Raw genomic sequence first — 16037 nt, forward strand, 5'->3', positions numbered from 1 at the left:
ATGCACTTGTGAATTGTTAGATTTCAAATTGAAAATTGTGGAGTACAGATCCAAATCAAGCAAAAATGTCTTTAAACATAATAATGTCCCGTACTTCATGGAGCTCACTGAATATAATTTAAACATAGAAGAGCAAATTTAAATGTAGTGTATTTTAGGTTTTTCAGCTATTATAAATACAGTATTTAAAATGACAAAGATTTTAACAAGCTGGGTAAAAATTACCAAATGAAACAAAAGAAAATCGATTGGTTTTATTTCATGTTTAAATTACAACATGCACTTATTGTAGTGTACCCAATCTAACAAACATTTGTAACATCTTACAGAAAAATAAGCTACACTTCAGTACTCTCCACAAACATAAGAACCTGCTGGAAAACATTTGTTTATCCAATGTAATTTTTCCAAGACTTCTGAGCAGGCTTCATCAAAAATCTAACTGAAATATTTACATACTCATGTCCTTGATACAGGTCAACGTGGGACGAGGAAGAATGAAAATGATGGAAGCGATCAGAAATGATGCAAAACAGGGCAGCCCTGTTCTTAGAGATCTAGAGATCTGTATGTTTTCATTTCAACCCTAATTTGGCACGTCTGATTCTAAATAGCAGTTGAACAAGATCTCCAGCTGTTGAATGAGGTGTGCTTTGTCTGAGTTGGAGTGAAAACCTACGTGACGGTAGATCTCCGGGAACAGGCTTGGGCAGCCCAGATGTAAGCAGTCCCTGCTAAATTATACCAATACTACATTACAGGAAAAATAACAATAATTTTATGGGACTGCACAATATAAAAATAGATTGTATATTTTACCATTTCCAAACAAGGAAATTATTATTATTATTATTATTATTATGTACAGAAACATATTTGCAGAATGTAATCGCAAAGGGGAATAAATCATTGCAGCAAATGTGCCGGCTTCACTGTCTTTGCTTTTGCCAGTTCATTTGTGAAGCCAGAAAAGCCACATAGCCCAAGTGCTCCTGTTCCTCATGTACTCCTGTTCCTCATCCACTCCTGTTCCTCATGCACTCCTGTTCCTTATCCACTCCAGTTCCTCATCTACTCCTTTTCCACATGCACTCCTGTTCCTCATCCACTCCTGTTCCTCATGCACTCCTGTTCCTTATCCACTCCTGTTCCTCATCCACTCCTTTTCCACATGCACTCCTGTTCCTCATCCACTCCTTTTCCACATGCACTCCTGTTCCTCATGCACTCCTGTTCCTCATGCACTCCTGTTCCTCATCCACTCCTTTTCCACATGCACTCCTGTTCCTCATGCACTCCTGTTCCTCATCCACTCCTTTTCCACATGCACTCCTGTTCCTCATGCACTCCTGTTCCTTATCCACTCCTGTTCCTCATCTACTCCTTTTCCACATGCACTCCTGTTCCTCATCCACTCCTGTTCCTCATCCACTCCTTTTCCACATGCACTCCTGTTTCTCATCCACTCCTTTTCCACATGCACTCCTGTTCCTCATGCACTCCTGTTCCTCATGCACTCCTGTTCCTTATCCACTCCTGTTCCTCATCCACTCCTTTTCCACATGCACTCCTGTTCCTCATGCACTCCTGTTCCTCATGCACTCCTGTTCCTTATCCACTCCTGTTCCTCATCCACTCCTGTTCCACATGCACTCCTGTTCCTCATGCACTCCTCTTCTACACAGTAGTTTCTGTTTTTGGCTTTGATCCCAGGCACTGTGAGAGGAGTTTGTGCTGCTGTGTGTACCTGTCAACAGCGGTTTTGCAAGGTTTAGCACAACAAAGGACTGGCCTCAATAATAAACAGAAATACTTGATTTGGAAAGTTGCTAAACGGAATGAATTTAATAATAATAATAACCATTTATGAAAACATTTAGTCATTAAAATTAAATAATAAGACATGGAAGTGATTTCAGTGATGCCCATTTGATACAGACATTGTTGTATCCTTCATGTTTGATGAGATTTGTGTAGCTATATACCTGTATATTTACTATAACAGAAAAATGTACTTAAGTTTTTAAATGAATTATCTTCCTAGTACAGAATGGGCTGTAAGGGAATATTCAACTCTGCTTAATAAAACCTATTATAATGTTGCAAACACTGTCAGTGTCAGTCACATTAAGACTTTTCTATCAAAAGAAACCTGTTTAAACTCGTAACGACTGTCAGTGTTAATATTGAAGTTCAAAAGGTTTTGTACTATTTTGATATAACACATCATAACAAAGCCAAACTTTAAGTGAAAATCTATAAGCATATGGAACGTAATATAAAATAAATAACTCACTTTGAATAGATTCTTTGTATCTCTCTGCTCTCTTCTTCTCCCAATCTCTGAAGGATTCCTTCCAGAATAGGCAGCTCGAAATTCAGATACTGTGCAACCTTAAAAGAGCACCAGTCAGATGGTGATTGATTCATTCAATAGCTCTTTTACAGTATTTTGTACTTTTTGTCATAGCATTGAATATCTCATTGATTCCAATTTGCTTCCAAAAAGTATTGCATCCAAAAAACAAAAAAAAAGTTGTGCATAGCTACGTACATCATTGCTGACTTCCTGCTCATCTCTGTCCATTAAAAAAATCTTCATTATGCTTTCCGAAGGGCCATGAAGAACCCGCTCCCACAGAGGTAGGTCTGAGTCGCTCAGCTTTCTCCTCTCTGATGAGGTACAGTAAATATGAGCAGATCGTAATTAATGACAGACGTGAAGGGCAACTTGAATCAAATCAAAGTCATAAAATGCAAGGTTAACACATTTTTTCCCCACAGATGTAACAGAACAAAAGGGAACAAAATGAATCAATCTCCGTGATAGTCTCCTGGTTTTTATGAAATATAAAATAATCTTAATTATGACCTGCTATGATCGCACAGTAGCGCGTTCTACAAGCAAACTTCACTTTACAAAATTAATCATTCCATTCAGACACATGCGAGGAGTTTTGTTCTTTAGTAAAGTGACATTTTTACGTGAAACATCTTCCATCGTAGCTATGTCTACGGTAGTGCTTTCATGCCATCAAAGAGAGGAGAAATATTAAGACGACATACCACCACTTTGATGAATGCAGTACAAGGCAAACTCGTGTGGATCATTCTCCATCTGCAATCAACAAAGGTAAGTGGTGACAATTTATCGTTTATAATGCACCTGTGATCTGTTAACTGTACAACTCATTAAGTTTGAGAATTTATCCTCATTGCTCTCTTATATGCAAGGATACTATGTTTACTATGGAAAAAGTAAAAGTTATAAGAGCTCACCTTGAACTTCTGAAGTAACTGCGCTATGACCTCGTGGGTTGTCATCTTGCTATTGATTCGGACGTTGGTGGGCGTCCCAAAGGAAGGAGTAAAGATAGAGGTCTGCGGAGAATTCGGGAAAAAATTAGCTTCATTGTATCATGAAACAAAATCCACACCACAACTGCAGATAATTCCCTGTCGTGATTGATTTTATGACATAGTCAGAACAAATCAAGTATATTGTTGAGTATTAAACATTTATCAGATGAGAATAATTAAGATTATGAATCCAAATGGATTACTATTTTCAAACGAGCTCCCGTAATCCACGGTTAGGTAATGAATCTGTGCATCTTCTTCCTTTAAAACGCTCCCTGGAACAGACCTTGTAATTGTAGAAATGTCCATTGATGGAGAAGCGGTGCTTTTCGGCCTGCTGCCTCTCCGCCGCTGTCCTGGTTTTCACCCTCTTCTTCACCAGAGAGGCGTCGCTCATGGTGCGGAAGAGGTTCGAGGCTTCCTCCAATTCGGAATTCTTTTTCGGGAGTCTCATTGTGTTGCTCTCGTATACTGTGCAAACTTCACAAAATAAGCCGGTCGTTTAGTCATTTACTCATTTCTCATACACTGAGATGTTGTATACTGTGTGTATATATTTAGACGGGTGACCAATTAAAGGAAAAACCACTGTAAAGTGTCTTTGTAAGCCGTTGGGCTACCACAAGCTGCCAGAACAGATTCAGTGTGCCTTGGCTTAGATTCTGCAAGTCTCTGAAACTAGAGGGATGAAACACCATCCTTCCAAAAGATATTCCCTCATTTGGTGTTTTGATGATGGTGGTGGAGAGCACTGTCTATGTATAAAAAATGGCTGTAATTCCTGCACGGATCACCCGATATGGATGTAAATACAAATGAAAGCTAACAGTCTACACACACGCGCATACATGCACGCATGCACACACCCATGCACGCACACACACATACATAATGTGGCACAAAGCTGAAGGGTCATGAAAGTTCATAATCAAGCTGTACTCCATATTATATTTTTAAAAGGAATTCTATTTTCCTTACTTTTATTTAAATATATTACAAAATCCAGTTATTATTGAGTGTTTTCCATAAATTAAAACCTTACTGTACATTGTAATTTATTGATCAAACATGTCCAGTCATCAGTGCTCCTATTGATGTAAAGTAGATGCAACCAAGCACACAATGCAAACCTGTATTGTGGTTAGTGGGTGCGGCTGGAGTGTCCAGTTTCAGTTCTGCCATTTCATCTATGTTAAGAAGGTCATCGTATTCCCCCCAACGCGTCATCCCTCTGGAAATTATACCAAAAATTTATTGGCCAGCACATTAAAGGAAATTGTTAATATTATAATTTTTTTTAAACCAATATTAAATTTTTCCTTTGTTGTCCTTTGTTCATATTTTAGAACAAACGTAATGGCATACGCACATTTTACTGTACATTGCGCACGCTGGAGAAAGCTAGCTCTTTTAATGCCCTCTACTGGACAATTGTTAGTCCAGGACTAATAAGGAGTATTGTATAAGAAAGAGAAAGCACTGCATGCAAAGCACAAATAATGCATTCTTTTGTCACTACAGTATAAAAAAAATGTTCTGCTGTCTTTGCAAAAATATTCAACTTTAAGGTAAGATTTCTTTGAACAGATATATTTATTTACTTATTCTTGGTAATGGAAAATGTTTGGACTGCAGTGGTGAAATAACTAAACTCTTGAAATGAATGACAAGTATGTGCGTGATAAACATGATACATAACCTCTTACTTCCCAAAGGACTGATAGGGTCTGGTGACTTTTGAGCAGCGAGAGAGAGGACTTGCTTTTCGTCTTGTATTTTCAAGCGGATGGGTCTCCGTACGCCCCAGGAGATGACCAGGAAACCCTCTACTGTCACCATGCCTCCTTCCTGAGAAAGGGGCGGAATAATATAAATGAAAATTTAGGCCTATTTCTACGTAGAGAACAAGAACTATTTCAAGAAATGTAAAGATAAACAAGGAGGAAACAAAGTTCTCCAAGGACCACAACTGAAAATTAAACCAAAAGGGATTTCCACTTGCCCTAGAAGATTGGTAAAAAATAAAATTTAACAAAACACACAGTTTGTGTACCTATTAATAACTTAATGTTTTTGTGAAAAATAATTTTCACAATAACACAGTAAACAACGAAATTGCTTTCCTCTGGCATAGGGCCAATATAAAATATAATCCGTTCTGTTCAGCTGCTGTGACCATTAAAAGAAACTGCTTTTATTGCCTGTCGTTCAGCACTATTTGGAGTGATGGAAGAGTCATGTCTATTTTTCATTTGGGTGTTTCCAGAACAAATATAATTTGACCTTGAGCCAGATTATGCCAAAATATATTTCTTTGGAAATGAAATTGTTTTAACAGACTAAAATGTCCCTCAGTGTAATTGACAAGACTTAAAGATCAATGGAGATGTTGAAACATATTGTATGTTCAACTATTCAAGCAGATATATAGTTTAGAGAATTATAGTTTAATGAATTGGTCAGAGGTCCATGTGCTATGTTTGCTGAGGAACAAATACAGGCTGTGATCTATGATTGTTATTACACAAGATCCAACGTACAGCTTCTGTAGTTTGCAGCGGTAGCTGTTGGCAGATGGATCAAATAAACCGCTGTGATCTAAAAAGAATTCCTCATATCGTGTTTCAGTCCAGAGTGTACCACTAATTATACCATAGCACATTACTATGATCATGTACTAAGGCATAATCCATTGTAATTGTATTACAACCTCTTACCTCATCAACATTTAGCTGTAGATTTGGCTTATCTTTTAAAAAGCAGTTATATGTGTTGAGCAAAGATAAAACCTCAGCCCTGAAAGAGATAAAGAGAGGCACATTTTAGAACAACAAGGGGAGAATATATAGGAAGGATCATAGGATTAGGTTTATTTATGGAAATTAAGTCAATTTGTGAGTTGTATGCTGCAGTCTCAGTGTAGACCACAAACATATACCACAGCTATTTAAGCTTTTTTTATAGTTATCTGACCTTTTTCTAAATGGGGACAAAATTCAAAACTTTAATCAGCTATCAATCTTATTTTTAATAACAGATACCTGGAAAGTGATCTCCTCTCTCCAATTCGGACAACAGATGACTGTCTTGAATTCATTGTACGATTTCCTCTTACTAAAATGGTAATTACCTGTAATAAAAACTTTCAGAAAAGACAAGGGGAAATTTATTCTTACAATACATTAACATGTGTGCTGACCAATCAATTTTTCATACTATTTATGAAACTAAAATGAACACAAACACAAAAAATAGAAACAAATGCATTTAATTTGGACCATGCTGTGACAGCAAGTTCCACGATAACTTGTGACATAACAAAGTATTGGCTTGTATTCATTCAGGCTACATATGCAAAACTGAGTAGTCCCCATCTTTATCGCATTTCCGTCCTATTATTTGATAACAATGAAGCTTTTCCATTTCCATACCAATCAAGCTTTTTCACTTTATTTGTGTATGCTAAGTTAATTTCAGCTAGGTAGCTTGTTGCATCTTCCTTTGCTATTTTATCATGCCTAATTATCAATACATACTGAGTGTTTTTTTGGTAAACACACTTTAGGCCAAGTTGAGGATCATCTGTCCTGCTCTCTGAATGGATATTCTGTTCTTTTCATCCAGTTTTGTCTTGTCTCCTTTGTCCCAGACCACAAAATCCTCTGATCTGCAAAGTATCTGTGATGATGCATTGTGCTGAATCATCAGAAATTGTCCCAACAACAAAAAGGCTGTTGCCAACAGCTGCACAATCAGCCAAGATGTTCTGGAACATTCAGTGAGGTAGGTGTATGTGGCCATTTGGCTGGAGTGTAACAGCCATAAATCAGCACTACTGGTGCTGAGGGAAGGACCTTGTCATCTTGGGTAAAGTGGTGTCTTAGACAAGAGGATGGTAACGAGGGAATGTCAGTAGCTAGCTATAGTACATACACTGCAAGGCTATAACAACACATGTATTGGTTGCTTGGCACATATTGGTTTGACATACGTATGTATTGGGTTTATCATTTATGCATACCTCGGTTTGTAGTATAATTGGTGCTTCTATTAGTTTTAATGTTATTCATATTGGTTTGCTTCACATGCATACTGGTTTGATATATGCTAGCATGGATTAATAATTTGCATTATATTGGTTTGTTGTTTTCATTTGCTTTGGTTTGTCACTGATGCTTGCATATTGGTTTGTTATTTACGGATATATTGTTTGATTTCCATGAATATTGGTTTGCTATACACATGTATTGGAGAGTCATTCATGTGTATATTGGTGTTATATTTACACTTCTATTGGTTTGATTGTCATGTTTATATGAATGAATGAAAAAGCAGTATATGCACAAATGACAAAAAAATACATGCCTAATTCAAACCTATATAAATGTGAAGCAAACCAATATGCATGGTAATCAAAGCAATAGATGCACAAATAGAAAACCAAAATATTCATGAATGACTATCCAATAAATGTGTATTACAATAACATGATGAAAAACAACAAAAATGTCTTTCTGTCATTCATTACGAATAAAAACCTAACACAACAGAACAAAGGAAACCAACACAAGGAAAAGGGCAACCTCAACTCAACACCCACAGACAGCACTTGTCCATCACGCCACCACCACCACCATTCTCCCCACCCCCCTAAAGTTCTCTCCTTTAGGCCTGAGCACCAGGCCTTTTATTAGGCCCAATGATTCGGTGAAAGGCCACAGCTTAAGTGACTACAGTGCAACACAGCTGTGGCCATGCCTGTGAGTGGGGCCACAGCTGCCCCCTGGTGGTCAGCACCCCAACTCCCTGCCTGGCGCCACAATGTGTAAATAACAAACCAATATACAAGCATCAATGATAAACCGATAACAAATTAAATGACAAATCAATATATGTGTGAATTATTAATCCGTACATGCGTATATCAAACCAATATACATATGAAGCAAACCAACATGCCTGACAATCAAACCAAGAGAAGCCCCAATTTCAAATCGATGTATGCATAAATTACATTACATTACATTACATTATAGGCATTTAGCAGACGCTCTTATCCAGAGCGACGTACAACAAGTGCATAGGTTTCATGATGTAGAGGCGCAAAAGAAACACTAGAGTGAAGTAAGGATCGTAGTGCCAGAAGTGACCACATCGATCAGGACTCCAACCCTGTAGAGTAAGCTTGTTCAGCAAGCAAGAATCCTACCAAGTACAAACTAGCGCTGGAATCACACCTAATCATACAAAAACAATCCTGCCAGATACACTAACATAATCAAATTATCCTAGCTAGGTACAGTGAGTTGAACTATAGGCTAGGGAGGGGTGGGGAGAGGTGCAGCCTGAAGAGATGAGTCTTCAGTCTGCGTTTGAAAGTGGTGAGATTCTCTGCTGTTCTGACCGTCACGGGGAGGTCATTCCACCAGCGAGGGGCCAGGACAGACAGCAGACGGGAGCGGGAAGTGCAGATGCGAAGAGGGGGAGGAGCCAAGCGTCCAGAGGTGGCAGAACGGAGAGGTCTGGCTGGTGTGTAGGGTCTGATGATTCTCTGAATGTACCCTGGTGCTGACCCCTTAGCTGCCTGGTATGCAAGCACCAAGGACTTAAATTTGATGCGAGCCATAACAGGCAGCCAGTGGAGGTCAGTGAGCAGGGGGGTGACATGGGAATGTCTGGGGAGGTTGTAGACCAGACGCGCTGCAGCATTCTGGATGAGCTGCAGGGGTCTGATGGCGGATGCTGGCAGACCAGCCAGTAGCGAGTTGACAAACCAATAGGTGTGTCAGTGACAGACTAATATAGACGTCACTGACAAACCAGTACATGAACATATTAAACCAATATATATGCCTAGCAACCAATACATTTGTACACTAAATGTATAATCTTTTTCCTAAATGGTGCCCAATATATTATAGCCAGCATCATGCAAATGATTTATTCTACAGGAGTGTGGCAGTGTGAATGCTCTCTTTATACTTATGCAAGTTTTTTATTTATTTTTTTTACCACAGCCAGGTAATCATCAACTAATAATTATAAATCATAATTAAGTCAACGTATGGAAATGGGAATGAAAATAAAGAACAGCAACTTGGAGATGCCATAGAGGATGATAGTTCTCCCTTTGTTTACTGAGTAACAGAAGGAACCGTTGTGATGTCAGGTGAACAAGGATAAACAAAAGAATACTTTCTGGTCAGGTGGATACAGACTTCACATTTTCCTTTGAGTTTTCTAATAAGGTAGGAAGTCCCAAGCCCTGGAATACTGCAAATGGAATGCTGTCTCGCAGCCTCTTTCTATTTTTAGGGTTTGAGAGCACCGATCCTTCCAAAATGATTTAGGATGGACTTGTTCAGTCAAGCCCAAAAGTGCTTTATAATCACTATAACATTCACTAACATTAGTTGGAACAGAACTCCTGAAATTTCAATGGCAAGGAATGTCCGTCCCATAAGAAAGAGCAAGTCCATTTATCAGGTATGTCAAGTAGATCACAGGCGAGGAAAAAATGCACATTCTCTGCTTTCAGAATATTTGGCGAACAAATGACACGCCCAGACAAGACATGCTTATTCATGCAATCCATACAAACCCTGGCTGAATTATACAGCCACAGGGAACTTCCCTGAACATTCGTTCACCACACCCAATTTAAAATGCAAAACCAACGCAGGACATAAAATGGTGAGTGATCAACATTTCATAGCCACATTGAAAGGACAGGCTACAGCATGCAGTACCATTCAATACCGAACATTTTGCAGTGAGACATATCATAGTATTTATTTGTGAACAAACATGTATGTTTACCAGCAATTATTCCTAAAGCCAATCATAGTTTTAATGAAAAATGTTAAACTAGTAACATTTCTCTGAAATCGCCGAACCTTCTCAAGTTGTCATATTTTCTGAAAGGAGATCTGCGAGTCTGAGAACACTGTAGCTTTATCACAGTTTAATGTTTAACATTTCCCCTTTTTAAGGTCAGATAAGACAAAGTGAAACTAAAAATGCTTCGTACAGAATAAGGTTAATGTTCATACGTTTTGGTTTTGTTGCTACACAGTTCAATTGGAACACACTGTTCAGAACTAACAGTTGATAATTTTATTAGAACTAGTTATGGAAAGGACAACCACAACTCACCAGTTAAGCTCTAAATGTATATATTGCACAACGAGGTCCAGGTGTACAGGTAATGACCACGTTATTCCTTGAACAGCGAATTAGGGCCATCGGTTCACATTCTTCATTTGGAAAATAAAAATGAAAGCACCGCCAATGGCTGATTTGAATGCATATGTAGCCTTTGCTAGAAGGTTCATATGATATACCTTGCCCCAGTTAGAGCTGGGAGTGTTTGCCTAACAGCGGAGTGGGTATCGCATAAACACACCCATCCTGTAGTTGCACACCTTGCGGCTCATTGGAGGTAGATGTTACCTGTAAATTAACCCATTACACACCAAATGCTACGCAATTATACTCCGTCATAAAAGAAGCATTTTCAAATATAGTTTTATTTTTTTGGCTGTAGTCAAGTAGTTGGATTGTTTTTTTGATTTAAAAAAAAAATGAATTTACTGTATGCATTTCAAACATGACATGATTTTGGTGCAGGCAGGGAGTTGCAGTGGAGGTTACTGTGTCAACATCCTTGTAAAACACCAGCATCTGTTTATGAGTAAACAGGATAGGCAGAAACATGTTTGAATTTTAATTAGTTGCTGATATAATTACTCAATAAGGGCAAAATATTAAGGCTGATATTACTGTAAAAGGGGCTAGACGTATGCCCTTACTGATTTTGTTTTCATTTGTGATTTTTTTTCTTAGCATGCAACGTACAAAATTTGTGCATTTAAAAAAGGGGCAGCAGCATAATTCATCATGAAATGTGAACAGCAAATGTGAGAAAAGCAATACAAGATATCCTATAGAATTCCTCAGCAGCTAATTACCAAATAGCTGATGGTTTTCATACCAAATCAGAGTATGTTAAAACAGCACCTCAGAAAAGCTGAAAAATCAGTTTGGCTTATAAAGTTCTCTTGTGCTGAATGACAAAATCTGAGCGCAAGTCGTTATCCCATGAGTCACACTCATGTTTGAAGTTTTAAAGAGTACTGAACATAGGCTCCTGCCTTCACTAAAATGCTTATCCATGCAAATGGTTTGCCGTGTGACATTTGGCTGTTTGGAATTCCATTTTGCATACATTTACATTTGATTCAAATTGAACTCTGGGGTTGCTTGCCTTCAGCTTTGGTATGCAGCTGTATATTAACATGGGTTTCTGAAGTACTAACACAGGGTTTGCTGCACATTAAGTTTAGGAAGGTTTGTTTTAAGTTCTCCATGACATTATGTACATGCCCCGGAGCAGAATTGAGAGATGTAAAGGTGTATGCACCCGTTCTGTGGTAGGTACAGTGAAAGAAGAATGCACGTTTTTTTAGGTGGGATAATTAAGTCCTGAAACATCTGCAATTGTGGGCCTACTGATCACAACGCACAGCCCATATAAACCAGATGGCACCTTACAACCACTCCAAAATAACTAGTCTTGTTAAACTTCATTCTAAATTAACTTGTTTCCTAGTCTTACTTCTTAAATGACTGCATTTATAAGTTAGATGAGTTCTACAATAACTCAATGTAAATGTAATTATCAAAATAATGGCACATTAGAGATGACATTTCTATCCACATACTGTACAAATTGCTATTAATTCTGGTGACAGTTTGCGGAATACATGTTTAATGCTTGGACCCGATGCACACACTGCAATGACATTCTGATTAAGGAAACAATTTGCAATACAGATGTGCAAGTCATTTTGATAACAGAATAACTGGTAAACAATGGTAAATAGAAATATAGCTGCAAGCTGCAATTAAGGGGGCCAAGCACTTGTCACAGATGTCTAATCAGGCACTTGGTCAGCCTAAAGTTTTTTTTTTTGGGTAGGAAATAGAAAATTGAGCTTTTCCCTTTAAAATTTGTTGGGCTCCATAGCACCACCTTTCTGGTGAAATCGAGCCAGTTCTCAATCCTCAGGATTGAGTTGTAAAGACTTTAAGTTGTCAATTTGGGGTAATTGCATTGTGCTTAGCTGGAGTTTAAATCTTAAACAGTAGATCACAGCTGCATTGCAACTGAAGCAGCTACCTGAAGTTGTGGAATAAGGATTAACCGTTTTAACGGTTCTGTAGTCTAGAGGTTCAAACTCTAGCCAAGAACATTGCAATAACTAGGATTTGATAGTTTGGTTTAAAAAAAAAAAAAAAAAGGCATAGAAACTTTGTTTATATAAAGCATGCATTTGCAAGTACATAATTGAAGTTATGCAAATTAAAATATCTAGGAGTGTTCTTTAATCCCAAAAAGTTGGTAAATCCATAATTATAGGCCAAGAGAGGTCCTTGAGGCAAATTTACTGCCAATTCAAGATGGTGGCAGCAAAGTCATACCGAGGTAATTACAGTATTTTCTGCAAAAATTCAAACCATGTAGTTTTTGGCTCTCCAAATTAATTTCAGCATCTTGGCCTCTTAACTGACAATGCTGTCCCAAGAGTTGAAACAAATATTCAAATGGATGTAAATTACCATGAATTAATTACATGTCACTCTGAACATTAAGCAGGATAGTTGAAAAACTAGTTTAATGGAAGATTAGTTTTGAATTCAAGACAGCAACCTCTGGGCAACTTCAGGAATTGCATCACAAGTTCAGGGGGCACAGGCTACCTTGAGACCCAATTCCATGCAAAACCCATCAGCACAGAATCGAGTAGTCAACTCCCAGGAACATCTTAGTACCACAGTAATCTTCATACTGAAGATAAGGAAGTATGCTGGACTTTGATTGCAACATTAATCCACAACACAAGGTTTGACAAATGCTCATCTTTTATTTAAAAAACACCCAGTTACAAGGTAATAGGTTTGTAGCGTCTCCATGCCAGTACAGTCACCAGCACAATCATGCAAACCAATGCAACTGCAGCCACCACTGCAGCCATGAAGACTGCCTCAGAGGCACCTGGGAGGCAGAGAGGTTAATCCATAAACCTACATGTCTGACAAACCAGCTATTCAAGCAATTCTGGAACCTAGCAGACAATCCACCCCAAGCTGTACAAGATTACCTTCTGCTCTGTGATCAGCCTTTAAAGTGCCAGTGGACTGCTGCACATCTTTGGTGGCCTCTTGAACAGCAATGGGGCCCAAGACTGCATCACCTTCATACTGCACAGCTGGAGAACAGAATAAGCTCGCATTGGCAAACAGGAGGGGATTTGGCAGGGGGGGGGGGGGGGGGGGGGAAAGAAACTGAGGACTGAACAGAAACCATGGAAGTCAAACCTGAATCCACACTCCTGCCCTTCCTCCCAGCACAGCTGGTGTCGCAGCAACTACACGCCTGGTCATTCCCAGATGCACTAACCCACCTGAAGGAGAAACTGGTTACCCAGACGCCAAGAGCTCAAGTTCCCCAGCAATCTCCACAACCACGTTGACCTACCGTTCCTTTCCAAGAGGAAATGAGCAGGCCTTCCCTTCTGAATCTGGCAAGGCAGCAGTGGCTTTCAGATGGCAGAATATATAGATCTGGAGGGAAATGTTGCCATTAGTACTAGAACTAGATGCCCCCTTCAGAAGGAATGTCTAAAGCAATTTACTCACAGCACTCCTGGTCTCCTGGGCAAACCGGAAAGCATCCAGCTGAAATTGCAGCTTGTCATCCTGTACCCTTGACAGGAACTGTGAGTGGGAGTTGGTCAGCTTGGAATCCATTAGACACCTGGAAGGAGAATGCTGTAGATCAGCACACCAGAGAGACAGGCTACAAAAGGCACAGTAAGGCACAGCACTCACCCCTTGTTTTCAATGAAAGCATATCTGGGGACAGCATTCATGTCAGGGTCCAAAGTAGCTACACAGGTATCCACAAACACGCGGAGGGGCACGTGGTTGGCCTGGACCACTGAAGCCTCAATGTTGATGAGGTCACCCAGGAAGAACACCGTGGATGTCCTCTCCGTTTGCCAGTTATCTACAAGGGGTAAAGGGGGGGTGGGAGAAGTAGTAACATGCACAATTACAGGCAACAATCTCCACAATAAAGGCAGCTTAGCTTACCAGCCATGAGCCTCAGGGAGAATACAAGGAGGTCCTCAGCAGACAGGGTGGAGTGGTAGGGGATCCAGGTTGGTTTCAGGGCATTGCTGCTCACATTATGCAGCCTGCATTGGGGATGAAGCAAAAACCAGGCAAGTTCAAGGTTACAAGCCAGGTTCAGGAACCAGTAGCTTTGGTTGCAGACAAAGCAATGCATTGCAGGGACTACAGCCATTCAGAATACCCATTTTGTAGTTAAAGCTGTAAACAAATACAAACCAGAAAGGTGTACACAAGCAACAGAAAAGGATGCCTTACCTCATGTAGTGGCACTGAATGCCCACCACGGCACTTGATGTTCTAATGATGGGAGTAGCACCAAGTGCGCTAGGTTGGTAATTCAGGGTGAAGGTGTACACTAGGGAGTCAGCAGTCATCTGAGGAAATGAAAAAAACATTAGTTACAATGCATGGACCATATAGCTGCAGTGTCCACAATCAAACATGCTACGTACTGCAAGCACACTGCCACAGCTGTGCAGCTCAGTCTCAAATAGAAGCACTTGGGTAGACCCATCCAGGTCAACATGTCCGCAGCCTCCTAGGGTGATGTCAGTGGGCTGGATAAGGTGGCCGATGCCTAGCAGGTCCATATCCACTTCCAACTGAACAGAGCTTTCCCCACAGTGAGCCTTCACAGCATCTGGCTTAGGTGTAGGAGGTTCCGCTGGAATTGTAGACCCTTTGGGTCCCCCAAGAGTTGGGCGGGTCGCAGGACCCTGGGTGAAGCCTGGCCGTCCAATGGTTGGGCGGGTCGCAGGACCCTGGGTGAAGCCTGGCCGTCCAATGGTTGGGCGGGTCGCAGGACCCTGGGTGAACCATGGTCTTCCAAATGTTGGGCGGGCTGTGATAGGTGCTTGTGAGCCCACTGGCTTCCTGTTAATCTGTGGGGTTGTTGCAAAACCATCTGCATTACTGTTGGAAGACTGATATCCCCCTTGAGCATTACATAAATACCCCAACAAACCAAACACCACCAACCCACTAAACAGCCTTTCTCCCCTCATGTTGAATCAGAATCCCACAATAGCTACATTAGCTCCATTAGCCCATTTTATAGCCAGCTGAACGTAATTGATTGTTCCAATCCCCTCCCATTTCCTCATTTCACTAATTTTTCTCCAGCCTTGAGGTGGTTCTGCCTCTTTTAATGTGCAGCACTGGTAACTTGTAATTTGTTCACGTCCGTCACTAGTCATTAATTCATTTTCAAAACCACATAACGCTGCGCATTCCAAAATAAATGCACACAATCATCTTTATGGGTCATTTGCAGGTGCTGCAGCACAATTTTCTAAATGTCGTACTAACATGAGATTTGCTGTGTATTGAGTTTAGGCAGGTCTTGATTGCAGTCTGCAATTGAAGTTGCGTTCTAACTGATACCCAGCAAGTATCCTACTTGTGCAGAGGTGGGAAATAATAGGCATATTTGTTTCTGGTTTTCATGCCAATTGCTGGCTTCACTTTATTAATTAGCC

The 16037-nt window shown here is 39.9% G+C and overlaps 2 protein-coding genes across 4 annotated transcripts; both read right to left on the minus strand.

Moving 5' to 3' along the window:
• Window positions 1-239: 239 nt before the first annotated feature.
• Window positions 240-10738, minus strand: rassf6 (Ras association domain family member 6). 3 transcript variants are annotated; one of them, XM_035392185.1, is made up of 12 exons: window positions 10516-10738; window positions 6402-6502; window positions 6078-6156; window positions 5060-5208; window positions 4491-4591; window positions 3647-3840; window positions 3280-3381; window positions 3067-3118; window positions 2555-2673; window positions 2297-2394; window positions 1639-1747; window positions 240-1553 (listed from the first exon to the last, which is right to left on the minus strand). In XM_035392185.1, exons 2-11 carry the CDS (start codon window positions 6455-6457, stop codon window positions 1678-1680), a joined length of 1020 nt encoding a protein of 339 aa, XP_035248076.1. In that variant the 5' UTR covers window positions 6458-6502; window positions 10516-10738; the 3' UTR covers window positions 240-1553; window positions 1639-1677. The 3 variants fall into 3 exon arrangements, with proteins under 3 accessions (XP_035248076.1, XP_035248077.1, XP_035248074.1); XM_035392186.1 differs by having other exon boundaries at window positions 240-1747; window positions 5123-5208; XM_035392183.1 differs by having other exon boundaries at window positions 240-1747.
• Window positions 10739-13266: 2528 nt separating this feature from the next.
• On the minus strand, window positions 13267-15599 carry LOC118213315 (zona pellucida sperm-binding protein 3-like). The gene is made up of 9 exons (XM_035392179.1): window positions 15012-15599; window positions 14815-14933; window positions 14518-14621; window positions 14254-14431; window positions 14062-14179; window positions 13901-13986; window positions 13741-13826; window positions 13524-13631; window positions 13267-13417 (listed from the first exon to the last, which is right to left on the minus strand). Exons 1-9 carry the CDS (start codon window positions 15561-15563, stop codon window positions 13305-13307), a joined length of 1464 nt encoding a protein of 487 aa, XP_035248070.1. The 5' UTR covers window positions 15564-15599; the 3' UTR covers window positions 13267-13304.
• Between the last annotated feature and the right edge of the window lie 438 nt (window positions 15600-16037).

This window comes from Anguilla anguilla, chromosome 14 (assembly GCF_013347855.1).
Source record: "Anguilla anguilla isolate fAngAng1 chromosome 14, fAngAng1.pri, whole genome shotgun sequence".
Lineage (NCBI taxonomy): Eukaryota > Metazoa > Chordata > Actinopteri > Anguilliformes > Anguillidae > Anguilla > Anguilla anguilla.